This window comes from Rhinoderma darwinii, chromosome 11 (assembly GCF_050947455.1).
Source record: "Rhinoderma darwinii isolate aRhiDar2 chromosome 11, aRhiDar2.hap1, whole genome shotgun sequence".
Lineage (NCBI taxonomy): Eukaryota > Metazoa > Chordata > Amphibia > Anura > Rhinodermatidae > Rhinoderma > Rhinoderma darwinii.
In genome coordinates, this window is record NC_134697.1 from 72,072,943 (window position 1) to 72,099,137 (window position 26,195).

The 26,195-nt window shown below is 39.1% G+C and overlaps 1 protein-coding gene across 2 annotated transcripts in view; it reads left to right on the forward strand.

Annotated features, from left to right (window-relative positions):
• Positions 1-26,195, forward strand: part of SH2D4B (SH2 domain containing 4B) — a 156,727-nt gene that overhangs the window by 59,861 nt on the left and 70,671 nt on the right. For both annotated transcript variants that reach the window (XM_075842799.1, XM_075842800.1), the window contains 4 exons: positions 127-286; positions 6,728-6,875; positions 22,262-22,409; positions 24,656-24,863. In XM_075842799.1, the coding sequence (XP_075698914.1) occupies positions 127-286; positions 6,728-6,875; positions 22,262-22,409; positions 24,656-24,863 (664 nt within the window). The remainder of the gene's footprint in view (positions 1-126; positions 287-6,727; positions 6,876-22,261; positions 22,410-24,655; positions 24,864-26,195) is intronic.

Below are 26,195 nucleotides of genomic sequence, written 5' to 3' on the forward strand. Positions count from 1 at the left end.
AAAAAAAAAAGATGGCCGTGGGAATGGTGTAATACATAATTTACATATGTCAATTACAGTAAATGGAGAATAAATGGATGAATTTTTTCAATTTATTTTTTATATTTATGTATTTACTCTTTCTAGATAACTCAAAGCATATTGAGTGGCTAAGAGGTGCCGATGAAGAAATATGGGTTTGGATTATGGGAGAAGCCCAAGGTGATAAGCCATATGAGGAAATATGTGAGGAACTGATGACAGAGAGAGCCAGATATCAAGCTCAGAAGGAAGCAGAGGAACAATGGTGAGATAGTATTAAGTCTGAATGATATCTGATGTCTGAATGATATGTCATATATGATATATATAATATGACATAAATATTAAATATTTTGCTTTGTTTATACTAGTATGTTACCATTTATATTAAATACAAATGAATTGTTTTCTAATTTGCATACTTGCAAAGGTAAATTGCAAAGGGTTCAGGTCTGTCACATAAGGTTAGCAGTGATAGTCCGTGAAAGGCAATATGGTTGAGACGTTATGACCTTTATCATAACTTGAATAAGAAAGTCCTAACCTTTCAGCTTTTAGATATCATTGAAAAGAATTGTTAGAGCCAGTCCACACTGAGTTATTTGGTGCTGATTTTGATTCTCAAGTGTTTATCGCAGCATTTTTTGCCTGCGGTTCTTGCATTAGCTCCAGGGGCCGCGGGTGAAAAACGCAGGCGAAAAACATCGAAAAAAAGTGCAGGCAGTTCAACATCTGCCTCAAAATTCCTGATGGAATTCTGAGGCAGAATTTTTTCTGCCTGCAAAAAAACTCAGTGTGAACAGGGTCTTAGTCTCCACAAGTGTTTAAGAAATTGAACATTTAATATGGAGCTGAGGAATAGGCCAAGGTTCGTGCAATTTGGCAGTAATGGCATATAAGGGTGTACAAAGACAAAATGGAGTCCTATAGCAAAATTTACATTGGGGACTTTTTTATGTGCTGTATCAAACCATCTTATGATCTCAATTTGAACTCAAAGTGTGCCCAAACCTTATAGCCTTTAGATAACAGTAAAGTAAATGTTTAGTCTCTACTCGAGTTTAAGAAATTGCACATTAGCTACGTAGCTGAGAAACAGTTAAGGTGCTGTGGTCAGATAACTAAAAGTTTGGGATGTTTGGCAGTGATGGTAAAAGATACGAAGATAAAATGGGGTCCTATAGCAAAATTTACAATGAGGTCTATTTTATGTACTGGATCACACTATCCATTTTAAGCCAAGTGTGCCCAATTCTTTTTCACCCACCTGACTACACATGCTTTTTAGGAGACAGGGTTGGTGGAACCTCCTCTGGTCTGGTTTTTCCTCCCTTGTTTGTCAGAGTTGCAGAAACTGTAAAGAGGAAAAGCACTGTTCCCTCTGTCCATTGGGAAAGACCTGAGGTGGGCCTCCTTCCACATTGGGTCTGATAGCAGCCATAAAGGTTGCCTCTATTGGTATGTATGCCCTTGCTAGAAGTCATTGTCAACTGCTCTAAGAATTATCAATGATCAAATAGAGGTAGCTGTGTGATTTTTTGCTTCTTTTATACTGGCCTTGTACATAGTCAGCAAAATAAATTCAGAGGTGTTCAAGACTATCCTAAAGGTGACCACTCTGCTTGCAGGGATGGATTTATGAAATGGATTATGACCAAAACGATCAAACTCATAGAACATATGTGAGTGTAAATTCTTCAGTGACTTGACTTAAAGCCAGATGGACATCTTTAGAAAATGCTGGGCCATTCCACTAAATGAGGCCACTCCATAAAAAATGGTTGATTTGTTGCTGATCTATGAAATGCGTGGAACAATATGTATCATTCATTAACCCCTTCCCGACCACGTAGATTAATGGGCTGCAGCACTGGTCCTTGTGCCTGCAGCCCGTTAATCTACGTGTGCTTCTAACAGAGCACACAGGCATTCCCCGCAGCCCGGCATCTCCCAGTACAGGCTGCTACTAGCAGCCGTAGTACTGGGGGAAAACATCGGGTCGGATCACAACGGTGATCCGAACCAATTAATCCCTTAAATGCGGCAGTCAATAGCGACCACCGGATTTAAGTTGTTACAACAATATCGGCCCCCCGCTACGCGATTGTGGGGGCTGATTGTTGCTATGGCATCTGGAAGGCTAACAAAGGCTTCCGGTCTGCCATCTATGGAAGGCGATTAGATCCTTCCAGAGGCAGGACCTAATATGCCCCATGTCAGTGGGAAACTGACAGGTATAATACCCTGCAATACATAAGTATTGCAGTGTATTATAACAACGATCCAACAATTGGGTCTTCAAGTCCCTAGTGGGACTAAAAAATAAAAAAAAGTTGAAAAAAGTTCCAAAAAAATATACAAAAGAAAAAGGTAAATTTCAAAATAATAAAATTAAAAATCGCCCTTTTTCCCATATAAAGTCCTTTATTATTAGAAAAAAAGAAATAAACTATGCATAATTGGTAACGCCGCGTCCATAATGGCCTGAACTATAAAAATATAATGTAATTTATCCCGTACGGTGACAGCCATAAAAAAAAATAATAAAAAAACGATGTCAGAATCGCTATTTTTAGTCACTTCATCTCCCTAAAAAATTGAATAAATAGGGATCAAAAAGTAGTATGTACTCAATTGTACCAATAAAAACTACAGTTTGTTCTGCAAAAAAACAAGCCCTCACACAACATTCTTAATGGAAAAAAAAAAAAGTTGTGGCTCTTAGAATATGGCGACACAAAAACAAAATATTTTTTTTAAAAACGTGATTTTATCGTACAAACACCGTAAAACATAAAAAAAACTATATACATATGGTATCGCCGTAATCACATCGACCCACAGAATAAATTACATATGTCTATTATAATGTACAGTGAATGCCATAAAAAAAAAAGAATAAAAAACAATAGAAGTTTTCATGGCATAATTACACTAAATTCAGCAAAAAACCTATGGGATCAATATACTCACTATACCCCTAGATAAATTATTTTTAGGGCTGTAGTTTCCCAAATGGGGTCACTTCTGGGGGATGTCCACTGATTTGGTCCTGCAGGGGCTTTGCAAATGCGACATGACACCCGAAAACCAATCCAGCAAACTTGAGCTCCAAAAGCCAATTAGCGCTGCTTCCCTTCTGAGCCCCGCCGTGTGTCCAAAGATCCGTTTATTACCACATATGGGGGTATTGCCGTAATCAGGAGAAATTGCTTTACAAATCTTGGGCGGTTTTTCTTCTTTATTCCTTGTAAAAATTAATAATTTCTTATTTTTATTGGAAAAAATTTAGATTTTCATTTTTATGGATGAATTCCACTAAATTCAGCAAAAAACCTGTGGGGTTAAAATGCCCTATACCGCTTGATAAATTCCTTGAGGGGTGTAGCTTGCCAAATGGTGTCCTTTTTTGGGGGTGTTTCCACTATTTTGGCCCCACACGACCACTTCAAACCTGACATGGTGCCTAAAATATATTGTAATAAAAAGGAGGCCCCAAAATCCTCTAGGTGCTCCTTTGATTTTGAGGCCAGTGTTTCAGTCCATTAGCACACTAGAGACACATGTGTAATATTTCTAAAAACTGCAGAATCTGGGCAATAAATATTGAGTTGCGTTTCTCTGGTAAAACATTTTGTGTTACAGAAAAAAAAATATTAAAATGGATTTTCTGACAAAAAAAAAGAAATTTGTAAATTTCACCTCTACTTTGCTTTAATTCCTGTGACACACCTAAAGGGTTAAAAAAACTTTCTAAATGCTGTCTTGAAAACTTTCAGGGGTGCAGTTTTTAAAATTGGGTGACTTATGGGGGTTTCTAATATATAAGGCCCTCAAAGCCACTTCCGAAGTGAACTGGTCTCTATAAAAATAGGCTTTGGAAATTTTCTTGAAAATGTGAGAAATTGCTGCTAAAGTTCTAAGCCTTGTAACGTCCTAGAAAAAAAAGGATGTTCAGAAAACGATGCCAACATATAGTAGACATATGGGAAATGTTAATTAGTAACTATTTTGTGTGGTATTGCTATCTGTTTCACAAGCAGATACATTTCAATTTAGAAAAATGCTAATTTTTGCTAATTTTCTCAAAATTTGTTGTTAAAAAACAAATGCTGAACTTATTGATCAAATGTTTCCACTATCATAAAGTACAATATGTCACGAGAAAACAATCTCAGAATCGCTTGGATAGGTAAAAGCATTCCCAAGTTATTACCACATAAAGTGACACATGTCAGATTTTAAAAAATCGGCTGCATCCACAAGGCCAAAACAGGCTCAGTCCTGAAGGGGTTAATCATCAATATGATCTCATTAGTAAATAGAAAAGCTCTGAACTTATGCAGGTATTCCTATCTACTCGCCCTCCTTAGTTAGCATGTGGTAGCTAAATATAAGGGTATGTTCACACGCACTAATTACGGACGTAATTCGGGCGTTTTTGCCCCGAATTACGTCCGAAAATAGCGCCTCAATAGCGTTGACAAACATCTGCCCATTGAAAGCAAGGCGTGTATTTACGCGCCACTGTCAAATGACGGCGCGTAAATAGACGCCCGCGTCAAAAAAGTGACCTGTCACTTCTTTGGGCGTAATTGGAGCCGTTACTCATTGACTCCAATGAATAGCAGCGCCAATTACGTCCGTAATGGACGTGGCGTTCAAGCGCCTGCACATGCCGTTACGGCTGAAATTACGGGGATGTTTTCAGGCGGAAACATCCCCGTAATTTCAGCCGTTACGGACGCTGTCGTGTGAAAATACCCTAACACTTAGGCTGGGTTCACACGACCTATTTTCAGGCGTAAACGAGGCGTATTATGCCTCGATTTACGCCTGAAAATACGGCTCAAATACGTCGGCAAACATCTGCCCATTCATTTGAATGGGTTTGCCGACGTACTGTGCCGACGACCTGTAATTTACGCGTCGTCGTTTGACAGCTGTCAAACGACGACGCATAAAATGACTGCCTCGTCAAAGAAGTGCAGGACACTTCTTTGGACGTTTTTGGAGCCGTTTTCTCATAGACTCCAATGAAAACAGCTCCAAAAACGGACGTAAAAAAACGCAGCGAAAACGCCGCGAAAAACGCAAGTTGCTCAAAAAATGTCTGAAAATCAGGGGCTGTTTTCCCTTGAAAACAGCTCCGTATTTTCAGACGTTTTTGGTCACTACGTGTGCACATACCCTAAAGCTGTGTTTTTTGGGGAGACTAAAATGGACTCCATTAGCACGCACTGACTTGGACATCTTATGATAGGGGCATTTTATGCTATGGTTCATTTAAAGGAATTCCTTTACCATATTACACATTATTGGGTTTGGAGTCCTATATTAATGCCTAGTAAAATATATCTCCTTATGAGAATATGGATATATTCAAATCATATTTACACCATACTTCTGATGGATACCTTAAAAATTATGCACACACATACTGTGACACTTAAGCAAGTTGCTATGGGGCAAGCGTATACCAAAAGAGTATCCTTTTGGAACAAGTTTAGCCGGTTTACATTTGTATTCCATAGTCTGCTGCGCTATCCGACTTCAGTAAAGTGGCTTTAGAGGAGAGGCGTAGCTTAAAGCTCATAGGTCACAATGAAAAAGCTGTAATAGTGCATACAATCTAAGGCCTCATGCACACGAACATATTTTTGTCCTCCCGTAAATACTGGTGTAAATACAGGTCCTTGGTCACACGTATTCGACCCGTATTGCACCAGTATTTACGGACCCGTGCCCGTAAATACGGGTCCGGTGTCACCAGTATTCCACCCGTATTTACGGGCACGTTTTCGCTGCAAAATTGCACTGCACTAATTGGCAGCCCCTTCTCTCTATCAGTGCAGGATAGAGAGAAGGGACAGCCCTTTCCGCAGTAAAAGTAAAATAAATTCATGCTTACCCGGCTTTTGTCTTGGTGACGCGTCCCTCTCTTGACATCCAGTCCGACCTCCCTGGATGATGCGGCAGTCCATGTGACCGCTGCAGCCAGTGATTGGCCTGTGATTGGCTGCAGCGGTCACATGGGCTGAAACGTCATCCTGGGAGGCCGGACTGGAGGAAGAAGCAGGGAGTTCTGGGTAAGTATGAACTTCTATTTTTTTTAAATGTTGCTCTATATTGTGATCGGAAGTCACTGTCCAGGGTGCTGAAAGAGTTACTGCCGATCGTTTAACTCTTTCAGCACCCTGGACAGTGACTATCCCCTGACGTTGCCTAGCAACGCTCCCGTAATTACGGGTGCACACACGTAGTCACCCGTAATTACGGGAGCCCCATAGACTTCTATGGGCATGCCCGTGCCGTAATTACGGCCTGAAATAGGACATGTTCTATATTTTTCAACGGCACGGGCACCTTCCCGAAAGCTTACGGGGAGGTACCCGTGGCCAATAGAAGACTATGGGCCCGTAATTACGTGCCGTAACTACGGCCCGTGATTACGGGCGTTTTTACGTTCGTGTGCATGGGGCCTAAGATGTAGCATTTACTATACTGATGTCTTCTCATGTGACAGAGTGGCCTTTGGGCTTCTTTTTGCACCAGGACCTAAGTGGGCAGATCTAAACATGGCATGGCATGTATTTGCATCTGTTTGTGAATTATACATTCAGACCGATGGCCCAAACATGGTGTGAACAGAGGCCCTCACTGATATGACTATTTATGTATTTAACTATAATATCATTTCCAAAAGGAAGCAAAAAGAAGCGGAAATAGAAAAAAAGTTTCGAGATGCCATGGCCAAAGAAAAAGCAAGAATAGTTGCTGAAAAATGGAAAATTGAGATTGAGGATCGGAAAGCAGCAAAACTACTAGAAAATAAGTTTCAGGAGGAATTAAAGGTAGGCGGAATAATCTCAAATTTTAGTTATTTTTATAATAGGCAGTTTATCAAACCTTGTAAACTAATAGGGTTAGCTGTGGAATTAAGATTAATTTCTAATAAATTCTACATGATTTTTACAAAATATTTTTTTATTACATTTTGTAATATTAATATAATTTTTATCTACAATTTTTATTTACAAATGTATTGGTTGAATACTAAATGCACTGTCCATGATATCATATGTATGGTGGCTGAGCCATGTGATATTTGGAAAGGCAGTGTAAATTGACAATAGTAACTCATTCTATTTGAGCTACCCCTTGACCTTTAGTAAATTTCGCTCAAAGGATATTGTCCAAGCTCAAGAACACTGACCAATCGATACTCCACACTGTGACATGCTGGGATGTAAGTAGATTCTGAATATAACACGCTATAAAATAAGAACTAATTTGTTCCCTGTATACAGCTTTTCCTAACCAGCAGAGTAGAACATACATTCTTATTTAAAATTATGGTTGTCATCATTTAGCAGTAATTATTGCTGCAAATGCAATAGAATAAAATGTTAAAGCCCATTTGAAGTTGTATGGTTTATTTTTATTTTATTGTTTTGAGTTTGCATTGTAACCTCTTAACTGACATTTAAATGATACATTGCGTTCACTTGGACAAAAAAAAAAGAAAAAAATTAGCAAATTGTTTTTAGCAATTAATCTCTTTATGGTTTTCAATATTCCAACCAATCGTCCTCAAGGAAGGAAAAGTATGAGTGTTGTACCCAACCTGTATTAATATTAACACTATATAATTCTACTTATAATGATGCCTATAATGCCTTTAATTTAAACATTGTTGGAGTAGGTTACCTTGGACCCACTAGAGCAAAAGGCTCACAAAGTGTAACAAGGAACGTTTTTGTTTTTGCCTCCTCGCGTTCCATCAGCCATAAAGTTTTTTAGGCCTTGGTTTTTTGCGTGACAGGTCGAATATCTTTTAGAGATTATTTTTGGGTTCATACTGTATATGGTAACAATGAATTAATATGAATTTTTTAGAATGGCGGAATTCATTAAAAAAAAGAAATTCCACCTTGTTTTCTTTTTTACATTGTTTACCATGATTGTTAAAAGATGGCATACCATTATTGAACGGGTCAAGACAAGTACACTCGTTTATAGTATTTTTTTCCTGCTGCATCATTTATTTATGTTTTAATCAAAATATTTAATTATTTCTTAAAAAAAATGTTAGTCCTTTTAAGGGGACCTTTACTTTTAAGCATTTTTTTTAGCTATAATATAAAGTAATATATCTGTATAACATTATATTATTGCCTGCGCATGAATACTGGACAGCCTTGGGGGCATTTGTTAGGCTCCAGGCTGGCATTTTAAAACCGCCAGCTCCAATAAATGTCGAGGCTGATGGGGAGATGACAAAGGGTTGCTTAATTGGTGAAGCAAACAGTATCTGACCCAGCTCAGTTGTCAATCACAGACACACTCCAGCTGGTGATCGCAACTGTTGTGCCCACACAATCACTGTGACATAAATGTATAGAATTTTTCTGGAATTACATTACATTAAGGTGTTAATACATTCTGGTATGTTATTTGTGAATTCTCAAGAATTGTTCTTACAAGAAAGTGATTGACTCTAATTCAGCTTCAAATAGGGTTGTTTTGTGCTGGGCCTTAGGGGCCCATTATTGTGCCAAAGCCTCTCATAAACCTTGAATAGACTTTCTCATCATAACGTCTTCTGTCAATAAGGCATTTCAAAAGGATCAGGTTGGTCAGGGTCCAGCAGCTTGGACCCTCAGAATTGTCCTTTTACAATGGATTAGATTGTATTCTGTAACTCCTATTTATTTATAGGTAGAAGTGTTCACAGTCATTTAGTTAAAGTGTAGTTTTACCCACAAGGAATCCTGGCTCTTCTTCCTGAAGTTTGTTTACAACTGACGGTGGAAGACTCTGCAAGGAGGCAGGACGAGCTAGATGCTAACGTAACTATTAGCAACTGAGACTTCAGTGTCAGATGGTTGCCGTAGCAACTGGCCTCCCCTGCGGGGTCTCTAGCCATCAGTTGTAAACTTTGGGTGAGAAAGCTCACTTTCTCTGTAAATGGAATGAAAATTTTATTTTCTGGTCATTTTTTGACTGAAATTGTATCAATATTTTTCTGTATTTTGAATTTTGTGTCTGCTAAAATCCATAATGTACGGAATACAATTCCCAGAGCTCCATGCCTTCATTACTGATTCAAAATCTTGAATTATATGCGAACACTTAACAAGCGTGCTTTAACCATGCTAAAATATTTAACACTCCACAAATCTTCCTCCTAAAATGATGAGTGGACCATATTTAAATTCGGGAAAGTGTAGTTAAAAAAATGTCAAGTCCATTAAAGAGCATTTACTTTCCAGACTTATGCAAATGATTTCCTCACTATCAACCAAATGAAAGCTATTTGTTTCACTTTAGTAATTATAATGACATAATATTTAACAATATGATTTCAAAATCCTCTAGCTCATACTGGAGATTAAATAGGAAATTATTCTACAAATGTATTTTCTGCTACAGTAAATAAAAATTCTAGAGTAATCAGTAAAACCCCAAATTATTCTCCAACTTCAATTTTATTGTTGGTAAACGAGTGTTATTTTTTCTTCATAAAGGGGTATTCCCATCTCAGAGTCTTCTTTAAGTTAGTTAGAGGGCAGCACCTATGTGACCAAAAAGGATGGGTACAAGACAACATATTCCTGCCCCTGCTTGCTTCCCTGAGCCTTGAGACAGGCTCAGTAAGATGTTGGCTGTACTCATGCACCCATATTCCAAGTATAGCTGAATTGAAGAATTGGGCCCGAAGTTGAGAACCCTGCCAGAATCAATGGAGAAGATATTTACAGTGTTGTGCAAACATGGATGACACAGCTGGATACAAGTGGTGGCCATATCCAAAGGATACTTCAAATAACAACATAGGGACAATAACATTTTGGCACTTTTGAAAAATAATAGAAATTGGCAAGTATCTTATTTGGGTATGTACTATCTTTTGAAAGATGATTAGTAAAATGTGAATAACCCTTTAATGTGTCCTTGTCAATTATGTTACAGTACACTGATAAACAAGAGAAGTACACTATTGATGTGAGAATGTTCCAGAAAACACCCAACTAAATCATACACACAAAAAAAGCAGCAGTGGAGCTACACCAAGTGTCATAGAATTTATCCGATAACAAAATTAGTGAGATTATCAAGGTATGCGTTTCTTTAACTTGCGCAAGGAGACCAGACACCCTGAAGATTGATCTAGATTTATTCAGGAATACAGCTGATTTTATACCATAATTTATAACATAGCAATACATTTGTATCCAATCACAACAGAGGCTCACACCACCTCGGAAACCTTGATCAACTAATAATTATTAAGTAGTAAAACTTTAAATTACATCAACTCATGACCGAAGGACAGTAAATCATGAGAACTTACATGACCTTTACTCTAGTTTCAATGTCTGAACCTAAAGATTTTTAGAAGTTGTGGTCACCTGTTCTTTTTGTGTGTTAGAGTCATGCACCGATACTATCCAGAAAATGTTCAGCCCAAAACAAAATGTGTTGAGCAAAGCAATATATTTGAAACTTAAAACTCAACAACAGGTCTGAGGTTAAAGAGGCTCTGTCACCACATTATAAGTGCCCTATCTTGTACATGATGTGATCGACGCTGTAATGTAGATTACAGCAGTGCTTTTTATTTAGAAAAACGATCATTTTTGACGGAGTTATGACCTATATTAGCTTTATGCTAATGACTTTCTCAATGGACAACTGGGCGTGTTTTACTTTTTGTGGACGTTGTACAGAGGAGTGTATGACGCTCACCAATCAGTGACCAATCAGCGTCATACACTTCTCTCCATTAATTTACTCTGCAGATAGCGATATAGCTATATCGCTATGTGCAGCCACATTAACATACTATAACGCTACTCATGTGTCCTGAATATACATTACCTCCAGCCAGGACGTGATGTGTATTCAGAATCCTGACCACTTCTGTAGCGTCTCTGTGATTTACAGCACAGCACAGCGAGATCTCGCTGTAAATGACAGTTTACAGCGTAATCTCGCGAGACTACGCCTGCTGTGCTGTAAATCACAGAGACGTGCAGAGAAGTGGTCAGATTATGAATACACATGACGTCCTGGCTGGAGGTAATGTATATTCATTGTCAGGACACTGCAGTAATGTTAGTGTTTGTGTATGTAGCTGCACATAGTGATATAGCTATATCGCTATCTGCAGAGTAAATGAATGGAGAGAAGCGTATGACGCTGATTGGTCACTGATTGGTCAGCGTCATACACTCCTCTCCACAATACCCACTTGGTCATATAGTAAAACACGCCCAGTTGTTCATTAAGAAACTCATTATCATAAAGCTAATATAGGTCATAACTCCGTCAAAAATGATCGTTTTTCTAAATTAAAAACACTGCTGTAATCTACATTACAGCGCCGATCACATCATGTACAAGATAGGCCACTTATAATGTGGAGACAGAGCCTCTTTAAATTCATTATTAGAAATTTAGATTAAATAAACTCAGTCGCTATTCCATGCTAAATTTCTCCTACACCAAGAACCTACTTGGTCAAATAGATTTCTTCTGGGTGAAATGCAGATGTCACATCGCTGACTTACATCACATTGTTCAATTCAATGCAGGCCATTCTTCCTGGTGCCTTTCATTGTATACAATTAAAACCACATTTGCTTCATCATTGAGCTCCTTCAAGAGCAATGATTCTTAAACTATGGGGGAACCCCTAGGAACGCATATTCCCATTCCCTCCTCAAATAAATTTATTTTAGGGGAGAGAAATGCATTCTATAGTTTTATATTTTGCCCTAGATTTGTTGACTGCTTTGCCTGCACTCATGGTAAGGATCTATGAGAAAGCTGGATATGTTATTCCTACTGTAAAATTGACAGCTCGTCCTGCTGCTGTCTACCGGGGAACACTTGACCGGATTCCTGGTCAATGTTCTTGAATATTAATAATCCATCAACAAGCTTGTACTGCAACTACCAAGTAATAACCTTGCTCCTTATCCTCTGTATCATATATTCATAGAACCTTTAAGTACAAATGAACATTTAACTTCTTGCTTTAACATTAACTTCACATTACCTGCTTGGACTGGTTAAGGGCTAGCAATTGAAAATTGAACACGGTCTCTCTACATCGTATAAAATTGACAATGACAAAATAAAGGTAGGAGGCTTTCAATGAAGATCATTCTTAGAGAAAACTTAGTGCATGAGCTATTAGGATTATGAATTGTGAAGAGGGCAGTGTTACATTCACTTGGACAAAAAGATTTGTAAATATAATAGTCTATAAACTAACATGTTCTGGGTAAGTTGTTGTAGCAAAGGCAAAGAATCAAAAAATCATCTGGGGAGATGCAAGTTAAAATGTTTAATGTACTGGGGTAGGACTAGGGTTGTGAGGTGGTGGCTAAGGATTAAACTTTGTAAGCCATAGACCTCTAGTTAGATGCCTCTAGTTAGCCATAGAGAAACAATAAATCAAAACAACAAAAATGCTGAGAAACATTGTTATCTATGATTGACTTGTGATTCTTTCTAATCTCACTGCTGAATTGTGTTCTATTATTATTTTTTCTTTGTTATACCCCTTTTGTTGCAATAGCAGATTCATATTTTACCAATCATATTATTGTATTACTGTATATCTCCTCAAGGGCATTTGTACTAAAAGGACAGTGCCCACAGCGGCTATGGAGCCAAAGGGAGAGGAATGGCACAAGGTTCCTCTCTCTAAAGGCCCATACGCAGAAACCACTCCAGGCGTATCTTGGTCCCCTGTCTATCCTACTCTTGACTTGACATGCCTAAAGCATTTTATCTTTATCACCATAGAGCCCTCCAAGCCCACGGGGTCCTGACAGATTCCAAAGTTTACCTGCTGCACATAAGGGTTAGAAACACAAACAATGGAGGGGTACACCGGCCTGAATATCACATACAAGAGACAATAAGAGATCTGCAAACAGATATCAAGCTTTCTTCCACTTAAAATTTGAACTCAACCACTAAGAAGAAGAACCCCATGATATATCAGCATCCTTTCTTCTGCCGTACTATAAAATTAAACTGTTTAGCTTTAAAACATTCTTGGCCCTTTTTCTACATTCTTGTAGAAACTGGCACATTTATTAAAGTGTGTCATAAACTTACCCCGTAGCTTGTTAAGATCTGTTGCAGTGAATGGTATACTATGTATGTTAGCTCTGTGTATATAACAGCGGTTTGTATACAGCAGGGGTCAGCACACGCTCCCGGTGACCAGCACCGTTGTGTGCTTAGCAGCGCTGAACACAGCAAGAAAGAACAGCGCGTCATTGTGTGCTTGGCGGCGCTGATCATCAGGTGAAAGAGCGGTGCTATATTGTGCTTGTTGCTGCTGAACACTTGACAAGCAAACAATGCAGCACTGCTCCCTCTCCTGGTGTTCAGCGTCATCAAGTGCATAATAAAGCTCCGCTCTCTCCTGGTGACCAGCGCCGCAAGAACATAAACCACTCTGTAAAAGAAAAAGTTAGCAAATGTTTGCAGCCCTCCTATGTGCACACCCCCAAGCTGGTTTTCAGTAGCATTGTTCTCGTCTATGTACACCCCCCAAATCTTGTGTTCAGTAGCCGTGGTCTCTCCTAGGTGCCCCCCAGTTGGTGTTCAGTAGTTGCCCTCCTGTGTGCAGCGCCCCTAAGCTGGTGTTCAGTAGCCACAGTCTCTCTTGTGTGCAGTTCCGCCTAATTGGTATTCAGTAGCCGCAGTCTCTCCTATGTGAACCCCTGCAGCTGGTGTTCAGTAGCCACGGTCTCTTCTATGTGCACCCCTGCAGCTGGTGTTCAGTAGCAACGGTCTCTTCTTTGTACACCACTGCAGCTGGTGTTCAGTAGCCACGGTCTCTTCTATGTGCACTACCCCCCAGCTGGTGTTCAGTAGCCGCAGTCTCTCCTATGTGCACCCCTGCAGCTGGTGTTCAGTAGCCGCAGTCTCTCGTATGTGCACCCCTGCAGCTGGTGTTCGGTAGCCGCAGTTTCTCCTATGTGCACCCCTGCAGCTGGTGTTCAGTAGCCGCGGTCTCTTCTATGTGCACCCCTGCAGCTGCTGTTCAATAGCCGCGGTCTCTCCTTTGTGAACCCCTGCAGCTGGTGATCAGTAGCTGCAGTCTCTCTTATGTGCACCCCCGCAGCTGGTGATCACCAGCTGCAGTCTCTCCTATGTTCACCCCTGCAGCTGGTGATCAGTAGCTGCAGTCTCTCCTATGTGCACCCCTGCAGCTGGTGATCAGTAGCTGCAGTCTCTCTTATGTGCATCCCCGCAGCTGGTGTTCAGTAGCCGCGGTCTCTTCTATGTGCACCCCCGCAGCTGGTGATCATTAGCTGGAGTCTCTCTTATGTGCACCCCCACAGCTGGTGTTCAGTAGCCGCGGTCTCTTCTATGTGCACCCCCGCAGCTGGTGATCAGTAGCTGCAGTCTCTCTTATGTGCACCCCCGCAGCTGGTGTTCAGTATTCTCATATGTACCACAAATGGAGTATCTTTGCAAAAGAAGTCAGGGACAACGGTCACACTGAAATATAAGTTAAATTAATAAATTGGTTTATGTCACGTACGTGGTAGCAGTTTGTCGAATATGATTTTCATGTTTGCATGGCACACTGAGTACATCCTTATCCATTTTTTTATTCTTTTTTTATCGGCACGCCATACAAAAAAGGTTTCCTACCTCTTGTATACAGTATATGCAAACAAGTACATTAACATAATTGGTTGTATTTACCTACATGCATGTCTTTATATGAATGATAATATGTTGATGGCTCAGATGAGAACACGGAATAAGCTGTTTATGTGAGACTGAGGTGGTTGTAAAGGAGCAAAAAAATGGATTAATGAGGCATACAGCTAAAACATAGCACTTGCAGCAATAATATTACGTGATTAAAATGAGGTAGTGAAGATCATTTATGTAGCAGCTAGAAATGTATTTACTGTTACGTGCCTGCTCATTCGTATCTGACCAAGTAAAGGTGCACATACCTTTTGAACTACATTACTCACATTCTAGTTTTCATAATTAAGCATTTTGCTGAGTTGTATCATTGTGAGCCAAGCTGCAGTCTGCCCAACCCTGCTTTAGCAACTTCTGCACGTCCCATCTTGTACAGTTGCTCGGGAATTGAAAGCCTGCTGCAGCAGATCAATTAGATTTGCAATTCTCAAAGTGAAGCATGGTCAATTTTCCTCTATGCCAATATTAACCCCAACATCAATACTACTTTTCCAACTTGCACATTTATGAAGCCTGGAGAAACAAATTTGCTCATGTCATTGTCTCATAAAAAGGATTGTTTATGTTTCAGTCCAAAACCCAGTTTTATGGGCATTGCATTCAGGATCGATTTGATTTAAGTTCAGTACATTCACCAATAGGCATCTTTATTGAAGGCTTTTAGTTACAAAACTGAAACACAACCAGGTCACACAAGAACGCTATATTGATTTATACAAATAAATAAAAAGTGATACAGAGTCTCACACTTTTGTGTGTTGGTAACATAATACAAGTAGAAATGCTGTTATGTTTTGTCAAATATCACAGTACATTTAATGTACATTTTACATTTGTATTACAGTAGCTTCTAAATCTCCATTCTTGTATGAATTTGCTGACACAGGCAGCTGAGGGCCCGTGTACAAGAACAGTATTTGGTATCTATGCTGTCCAGGGGTTCTTCATTCATGTTTCGCTATATGAATCATTACTGATTACGTATATTAAAACAGCTTTCATTTGAAAGCTACTTCAGCTGTGATCGAAGATAATAAAAGTAGCGGTGGACTCTCTTACCCTCAGGGCCAGCGGTGGACTCTCTTACCCTCAGGGCCAGCGGTGGACTCTCTTACCCTCAGGGCCACTGTACATGCGGTATATCAGTTTGCGTGTATGGTACATTTTTGTCTGTCATTACAACACTTCCTATAGAATGAATGAGTTGACCTTCCTTTACAACTTTTGCAAAGTAATAAGCCACACAAACAAAAAACTAAATTCAGAAAAGTGATTTTACGAAATGTTTGCCGGGTACATGTTTAAGAGATTAACTCTGTCTGAAGATGGAAAATTTATTTTAAAGTGCACTTAAAGTATAGGATTGTTTCTTAACCTGTATCATATTTTACATGGAATTGTAGGAATGCATTATATGTTTTCAATACTATTTTTATGTGAATACATATTTTCTGCTTATGAACATACATAATTCTATTAAGAGTTTATTAAAACCTCATACCAGGTTATCTACATTTAAATTCATTGACCACATTTCTCATTATCCAGCCAGGTACGGAACGTCTTCATGAACATTTATTATTTACCCTGTCTCTATGCTATTAGACTTTTAACCATGTTTGCTCTGGCTACATAACAGCAAATTGTGCATTATCCAAATAGCTCCATTATCCAGGATTAACATGCATTTAGAGAGCTGGAGATAGTATTGCCTAGAAAACCAGTAAAATCACTGCAATGTTCACACTATTGTGCGAATGCATGTCATCCACATTCCTGTATCTTCTTCACCCAATATACACGATTGTGTTTTTCTAGTAATGCATTGTTTCTTTGTTTGGCACTGTTCCCCTGTTTCCAAAACACAAATTTGTTAAAATCATGGCTTCCAATTTTTGCCGAGGGGATTATCAGTTTCCAGCTATTTACGACTCCTATTGGCCTGTAAAGTAGCTGTATACAGATTGAACTAGCAGAAAAAGGAAACGGAGATTTTTAGATTCAAAAACAAACTTTATATAAAGGTGTTTTCCAATCTTTAAAAATTGTGTGCAGATGGTTTAGTCACTTACAATATATTTTCTGTAGCTGAAATGCCTCTGTAATCCGGTCTCACATACAGTCACATTACTATTTTTCTGGTGTTTACTATATCTCCTGCTTGTGTGATGTTCTGTACACTGAACACATGGTTATCTCCCCCTCCTTGTAGTACAGGACGGGACGTCACACATCACATGCCTCCTTTCTCCACTGCTCCCCGCTCTCCCCCTCCCAGTTATTGGAGTGATGTGTTTCTTATGCTGGGCAACGTATAACAGTAGAACAGTAGAGCTATGTCTCCATAGCAGACAGTGAGTAATTACGGCACTATCTTACCAGTTCTAATAAAGGGCTATGCAGACAGTGTTAAATATAGGCAATGTCTGTGAGAGGGGAGAGCAATCATGGGGACTTTAATCCTTTACATGGTAAGCCACCCACATCATAGTACTTTTCTATATTTAGTTGCAATAAGCTTGGGAAATCGCTTTAACCATGGTCAATAATATATATCATACCTTTTAAGACAGTAACATCTAAAAAGAGTTTTTCTAGAATTTTACTTGCATGGTATTGTCTTAGTATATACCAAAAAAAATAATTTGGATTAGTCATCAATGTAAAAACACAGAAAATCCCTTCCATTCAAGAGTGTTGACAGAAGATATTAATTGAACACATTGTAATAAAGCTACCATTATAATAAAGCGGTTCAATTCTAAGCTATATTTGGGTAATGTAATGTAGATAACAGCAGTGGTTTTTATTTTGAAAACCAATCATTTTTGAGCAAGTTATGAAGAATTTTAGATTTATGCTAATTAGTTTCTTAAAGGAACAGTGTCATCACAAATTATTTTTTTATATGTTAAAGATGTTAGTGCTTTATTAAAAACGTTTATATTCATTTGTGTGTTTGTGTTTTACTTTTTCTTATTTTTACACTTTTTCTTCCCTATGGGGGCTGCCATTTTTTGTTCCATTTCTGTATGTGTCGATTAACGACACATACAGACATGGAATACGGCAGCCACAGTCCCATAGGGACTGCGAACGGCTCCCGTCCCATTGACTTCAGTGTACGGCGTCTGTGTGGGAACTGCGCATGCGCCGCTCCCACACAGTCCAATTCGAAATTGGCGCCGTCCGGCGCCATTTTCCTGTGGACCGGAAGTCGCGGCCGGACAGTAATATTACTACTTCCGGTCGCGGCTTCCGGATTTGTGCACTTGGACCAGCGGCAGCAAACGGAGCGGACGGGCCGGAGGGAGCCGCGGCGGCAGGAGCAGGTAAGAGATTTCAATGTATGTTCATGTTTGTGTGTGTTTACTACTGTATGTAAACCTACTACACTATGTGTTAGCTCAAAAAATGGCGACACACAGTGTAGGAGGTTACACCGTTCAAACCCCTCGTTTATCCCGGCACTAGCCAGGATAAAGGAGGGGGGGATGCTGAGAGCTCACTAGAGCGAGGGCTTTTTACCCAATTTTGCAATGCTGCAATTTTGGGAATAGCTCCATCTAGTGATCAAAAATGGGTAGTATTATAAATTAGAATTAATTTATAATATTTCCTGACTCGTGAAAAAAATAAAAAAAATTTGAACAATGTTTAATCACCCACACACTAAATGTTTAATTTAAAAAAAACAAACATGTTTTTCTGGCAACACATTCCCTTTAATGACCAACTGGGCGTTGTACAGAGGAGTGTATGACGCTGACCAATCAGTGACCAATCAGCGTCATGCACTTCTCATTGTTCCAGCCCATTTTTACAGTGTGTTTGTGCAGTGAAAGAAGCCGGGCTGGAACAATGAGACGTGTATGACGCTGATTGGTCACTGATTTGTCACTGATTGGTCAGCGTCATACACTCCTCTGTACAATGCCCAGTTGGTAAAAAGTAAAAACACACCGAGTTGTCTATTAAGAAACTAATCAGCATAAATCTAAAATTGCTCATAACTTGCTCAAAAATTATCGTTTTTCAAAATAAAAAACACTGTTATCTACATTACAGCGCCAATCAGATTATGTAGGAGATAGGGCACTTGTAATCTGGTGACAGAGCCTCTTTAAGCATTTTAAACGTCCAGAGTAATTCCCGCACAGTACTCACCATACAGTTTTATCTTTATATAATAGTTTTTGCCTTTAAACACAGTTTATTGAATTCACATTTTTGTTAAAATGGTGAAATATTTGTTTATAGTAATTCTCTTCAGCAGCTAAGGTGTTAAACCTGTAGATGAAATGTTGTTAACTCACAGGGATCTTTGGTTTAAGCACCTGCCAGCGCAGTATTACAGGTCACATTATCGTTGTCCTTTTATTACTCCAACAATGCCGTCTACATTCTCCAGCTCATATGAACTATTCTCGTAAAACTGCCATACCGCCCTCTCCTTCTCTTTTTCAGTGACTCCTTACTCCTTCACATCATTAGAATCTCATTTAGTGTTCATTATAACTATGTTAATCATGTTGAACTAATGTGTTGCTAAAGTAGCACTTTCCCCAGAACCCCGTTATAATTTACCTATTCATTAATCTGCCTTCCATTATTTTAAAATGTTTCCATAAAATGCAGGAGCACCAAGTCCTCGTTTCATTTTCAATTCTCGGAGATATGTTAAATCTGCAGACAGTAGGAGGATGGAATGAAGAGATGCAAATGAAAATATTGTTAACTCACTGTATGACGAATTCAGACTTTATAACATTTCTCCCCATATCATATACAATAAATCACTGTTTTCTCCGGAGGCTTCCATTTGTATTGGTAGGTCTCTTACAGAAAGTATATAGTGATTCATCAGTTCTATACATAGTATGAAAAGCTAAAGCTAGTTTGCATATTTTATAGTAATAATACTCCCACTCATGTAGAAAACCAACAACAATGTCTATATATAACTATTATGAGCCCATTTATAGGCAGCTTCTATCGTTAGTTCAAAAATGGACTTTATACAATCAAAACTCTCTTTCATTCTAAATTAGCACCCCTTCTTTAACTCTTTGTTTGAACTTTATACATACTGTATCAATATTCTATTTCAGTAACCTAAGATCTTAGCAGCGGAGTACATAGTAGAGACTAGACCCCAAAGCAAAGACCAAAATGAGCCGCCATTATTGTGCTTTTTGACAATAGCACCCTTGGAAAATGAACTGCCACAAAATATGAATTCAACACCAGCCCCCTCAAAACCAATTGTCTCAATAATCACACGACTGGCGGAGAATTTGCCGTCTGCGCATTAACGGTCTGAACCACTCCCAAGTTGTCACATACAAAATGCACTCTCCTGTCCATCTGTTGTCCAGCGGGAAAGAGGGCTGCCTCTATCCCACCCGAACTTATATATCACATACTCCTCCCACCACCTAAAGATACATTCATATACCCGCCCCTTATGGTTAACCCTTTAAACCCCAGTACACTTAGCCTCACACTTAATAGCCTATACCCAAACCACCTTGCCATGCGCTCTCTCCATTACGGCTGCGCCTACATTGCGTTGGGCTTACTTATCCTGTGGACGCAACGCAACGCATACGGACAGATTTATGCGTGCTTTTTACACAAATCTGTCATGCTCATGTGAATGTAGCCTAAAACTGATGTGGACACTGTGACTTGTTCCAATAGGGGCACTGGCGCAGGAATTGATTGGGGAATTAGAGCTGGCACTATGACAGGCATTTATAGAGGCACTGTGGCTAGTACTTTTTTGGGGGAGTACCATAACTGCCACTTATTGGCATGTTTTTGGTACAAGAGCACTTGGATATGGCACTGTTATAATGTTATAAGGAGTTGTTGCATAGCACTTTTATGTGAGCCCTGTTACCGGCATTGTATTGGGGCCCGTCGCTAATATTAATGACTGGCATTGTTTTGGAAGCATTCTGAATGACAATGTTATGGAGCATTGCGGCTAGAAATCTAAAGAAGGAAATCTAGTGACTCTATAGGGTAGCACTGTTGGTAGGCTAGGGTGCATTTTGCCAGATTTGCCTTGGTCACCAAAAGAGCTTATCCTGTCTCGGATATTATCAATTTTTGACTTTTGACAAGATGATTACTTTTGGTTGAGTGTTCCCTTGCAGTGCTTATGTCATCATGACAACAATTCAACTTAGTGTTACGGTTTCAGCAAATAAATGTTATTTTTTTATAACAAGCTGGCACATAAACCTTGTTTCTGGAAGCTGTATAAAGATTAGATTATAGGGTATCATGGTTTTGGCAAATAAAGCTTATTAATTGTCTAATAAACTGTTATAAAATTTAACTAAATACTATCTGCATAAATTCCTCACAATTTTTATTATCTCTGCTTGCTGTCATTCAATAGTCTAAAAGGAATATTTCATAAGAAAATGACATATTATTTGAATCAAGTTTTTATGTTAAACATATTTTTGTGGTTTTATTTTCCATGTCATTATCTATGCTTAAAAAAAGAATTCCTTAAATCTTGCAGTTCCCACTCTGGCCACTAAGTACAACACTTCCTTTTCTGTAGGGATCACTTCTCAGCAGTCATCTCATTATCATCACAGGCAGAATTAAAATGAAAGGTCACACCTCTATTATAAAGCTGTAGGCAGATAACACAGGGTCCATTATTGACAATAGGTGATGGACACAGCTCCCCTCCTCCGCCATCATACACAGCGACCTATGCACAGGTCACAAAGCATGACAAACACTTTCAAATAAAAGTCAATGAGTAAAGCAAATAACCGAATACTAAAAGCAGAGTAGCTACTCAGGCAAAATGGCCGCCCCCATTATCATGTAAATAATAATGAAAAAAATAATAATAATTCTACCAGAAAATTAAAACAGAATAGAAAAAAAAGAATGTTTTTCTATCTTGATTTAATTAGTAAAAAAAAAATATAGGCAATACATTCTCTTTAATTTTTTTTCTTCCAATGAATAAAAATGTGTCCTTTTCATGTGACACACAGCTCTGAGACCTGTACTGTAACTGTAAGCGTATGTTCACACAGGCTATTTTCAGCCGTTTTTCCGGCCGTAAACGTCCCGAAAAATGGCTGAAAAATCGGAAGCAGAATGCCTACAAACATCTGCCATTGATTTCAATGGGAAATACGGCGTTCTGTTCCGAGCGTGTATAATTTTACACCTCGTTTTCAAAAAACAGCTCGTTAAAAGACGCCCTGTAAATAGAATTGCATGTCAATTCTTGAGCCATTTTTGGAGCCATTTTTCATTGACTCAATAGAAAAACAGCTCTAAAAAAAGCCGTAAAAACCGCCCTTGAAAACAGCTCTGTATTTTTAGCCGTTTTATGAAAAAGCGTGTGAACATACCCTGACCAGTCCTGCAATTGTGTATTACATTGAGTAAACTTAAGTATACTTAACTACAATGGATTTTTATTTTCAATTAGAAACGGGAAGATGAGGAAAGGAGAAAGGGTGAGGAACAAATTCGCCAAAGAGAAGAACTACGCGCAAAAGAGCTGTACCTGAGTCTTAAGAGAGCGCAGCAGCATAGTCAACGTAATGAAAATGATGAGCACGAGTGGCAAGAGCAATGTAAGTAAAACCAAATGTTTTGTTTTTTTTCACTTTTGATTCAACACACAAACACACACACACACGCACGCACGCACACACGCACGCACACACGACCCTTTTATTCAAGAGAAAGTGCCTCTGCTAGTAAAATGGAAATATTTTTTTTATTTTTATCACAAAACTCTGGGGCATCTGTGACATGAATATAAAACTCTCATAATCATTGGAGAGAATAATAATTTGGGGATCATCTCGACCCTGGCCCAAGACTAGACTTTTTGTTAATTTGTTTACTTAATTGTTAATTTGTTCACCACTAATTGTCCAATCTTGTCCCTCACAATATATTGTAGCCTTGAGCTTCAAAACCAAACCTTCCTCTAACCCTGAGAATAAACCTCTAACCCTGAGAAAGTCATGTGAAAATTGGTCTTCACTGTTTTATTTGATCAGCCTTGAATGATAAAACACATCTGCAGGAAAAGATGTAGAAAGCAGTTAATCATTTCAATACGAAGCAACGAGTATCCACACATATAATGAATCTCATATGACCCTTATCTGGTGAATTTACATGTAGCTTTCTAAAAAAAAAAAACAGATTGTAGAATTACTGGACTACATAATAGGATCCACCGTATCTGATAATAACAAGCTTTAAGATCCGATCATTATCACCCTAGGATCATAGCAAGATATATGGCTGTGTGTAATGGTCAGTTCAGCACCTCTATCTATCATCTATCTATCTATCTATCTATCTATCTATCTCTCTCTCTCTCTCTCTCTCTCTCTCTCTCTCTCTCTCTCTCTCTCTCTCTCTCTCTCTCTCTCTCTCTCTCTCTCTCTCTATCTATCTATCTATCTATCCTGCAACTGTCACTCAATTACTCCAGTATACTGGATTTATCACAGTTAATATTGGAAAGTTGAACTAAGAAAATTTGCAGGGTAGCTCAGACAATCGTGGATGTTTTTATTAGTAGGGAGAGGGGAATAAGCTGCTGCTAGAACACTTTGATAGTGGCTTATCTCCAAAAGCAATACAGTGTCAGGCTTGCTGCAATCCAATGTGCCCGATTCTTCTTTACCCGGACATCTGCCGCCTGGGAGAGTCTGAATTCGCCCATACATATTAGAGAGTCGGCCGATCCCACTCAAATCAGTGGGTTCGGCTGACTTTTATCTAATGTGAATGGCAAACTTTAGAAATTAGCAAAAAAAAATTATCTTTACTGGTCCTCAAAAATAGAAATCTCAAATCTGGCAAAACAATTTAACTACCCCTAGTGTCTGTCTAGTTCAAACAGATACGTGAGATGAATTACCAAAACCCAATACAGGATCTATGATAACTACATATGGCCAGAATGCAGTGGGGTACAAAAAAAAGAGAGGGGGTCCCATATCAAATATTAAAATGCGCTCGCACATGCAGGTGCCAGGTTTCACCACCCAGGGCCTGGTGTTTGTTACCCCTCCACATGCTTTCCATGATGTTGGGCCAATTCCCTACTCCTTTACTGTATTTGCTAAGAATGCAGTTGCTTTAGGCTATGTGCACACTGAGTTTTTTGCAGGAGGAATATCTGCCTCAAAATTCCGTTTGAAAGTTTGAGGCAGATTTTCCTCTCCCTGCACGCCGATTTTCGCGAAGTTTTTCGCGGCGTTTTTCGCCCGCAGCCATTGAGCGCCGCGGGCATAAAACGCTTTCTCTGCCTCCCACTGAAGTCAATGGGAGGTCAGAGGCGGAAACGCCCGAAGATAGGGCATGTCACTTCTTTTTCCCGCGAGGCAGTTTTACTGCTCGCGGGAAAAAGACGCCGACGCCACCCATTGAAATCAATGGGAAGCATTTTCGGGCCGTTTTTGCCGAGTTTTGCAACGCTTTTTCCGCGTCAAAAAACTCGTCAAAATACTACGTGTGAACATAGCCTTAGGGAGGAGAGTCCTGCACAGATTCTTGCAAACCAGAAGCAAAAGGGTGGGATAAACAAAGGCCCCGTTTCTGCTCTCCAAAGTCCCATAACAGCTGCATTGCCTGCTGTTATGGTATATACACCCTTGCCAGTATGTATTGAGTTCCCTCAGTAAAAAGGATGCAATGGATGTAATTTAGTGAATGATTTTATTTTATTTGGCTTTGCTGACATTAGACAGTGAAATATACAAAGAGTTAATATGTTAACTTATTTTCTAGTGCCTGTTATTACGCTAGAGCTAAGAGGATAACTTGTTTCTGATTGTCTTTCAATGTTTTTCAGTGCGCAAGTCAAAGGCAGCAGATGAAGAACGCAAATACAAAGCTCGCAGGGCAAGGGTTGAATATCATCGTCAATCTCTGCGAGCCATTCAGAAAGGAAAGGTCGCTGGTCTAAGTAACTTATTCCAAAACGCCAAGCTCAGCAATGGGCAAGAACCTAGTCAAGAGAACAGCAGTTTATCACCGGTTAAACTTCAAGTGCCAGTTCAGTAAGTCCTTTATGATGCTTTTTTTTATTATGTTTGTTAGAACTTATCATACTTCTAATGCATATTTTAATTACTAAAAATATCATATACTGTATGTTCGTATTGGTGTTTTACAAACTTCTCAACATTCTTTATTTGCCACTGACTTTCCTAATTGTGCAGCAATTACTTATTTGTGGTCAAACTACTATATTGAAGATCAAACAGTACAACTTTTGTGACTGAATTCCATGTATGCACCAAAAAATGTAATTAAAGCCCAGTGGGGTTTCTTGAAACTCCTGGGCCCCAAAATCTGTAACAGGGAAGATATCACCTATCACATGTTGTTTGTAGTGTTCGTACACTCATATGGGACCTTTTAGCACCCACCGGCTCCAGTGTGTGGCCGCATCCTCTGTACTCTTTGTAGCTTTGCCCCTGTTGATCCCACCAATAGACGTGGCCACAGCCATGACTTGTCTATATGCTGTTAGTTCATTGGACAGGATGTTGATTATTGTCTAAAAGGGTTTCATACTTCTAAGTATCTATGGCATATCCCTAAAATATACTGTTTCATCAACATGTGATCAATGCAGATCCAAATGTTGGGACCCTCACTGAATAATACCATAAGAAGGCCAAAGACACATTTTCAAAGCCTTCTGTATTTTACCAGACCCATTGCCTTGCTCGTATATATGCCGTGTTCCATTGAACTGACTAATACCAAACACTAACCAAAAACTGAGGGACAGCAAACATTACTGACAGATTGCAGTTTTATAAAACATAAAAACAGGACCCTGAATTCTTATTATCTTAGATCTTGAAAATTACCCCTCTACTTCTGCCAAAGCGTTCCTCTCAAAAAAGCTCTTTATAGCTAGAAAATGTGTTGCTAAATTTTGCATGGCTGAAAGTGTGCGCTCCCTTCACGACTGGAAAATGTTGGTCAATACATCCCTGTTGTATAAAAAAGCCATAAATGCACGTGGAGGCTGCACAGCGAAATTCACTATGATTTGGAGCAGGTGGCTCGACTCCCCATATACCCTCCGTGTTTGCTCTTATGTATTCCAACTTATAATACTCTTTGACCCCTTTCCTCTTCCAAAATGCAATATATTTGGCTTTTAGACTACTTATACCAGAAATAGTCAAATGTGACACGGTGTTGTTTTGTTTCTTTTGTTCTTTTCTGTTAAGTATATATTAAACACACAGATAGTTCAGATATGAGAAGATACAATCAGGTGGCTATCACTTTGGCTGCTTTGCTGTTGCAACGCCTTATAGATAAGTGTACATGTTCTATGCCTCTTCTGTTGCACACCGTGGTCCGTGAAA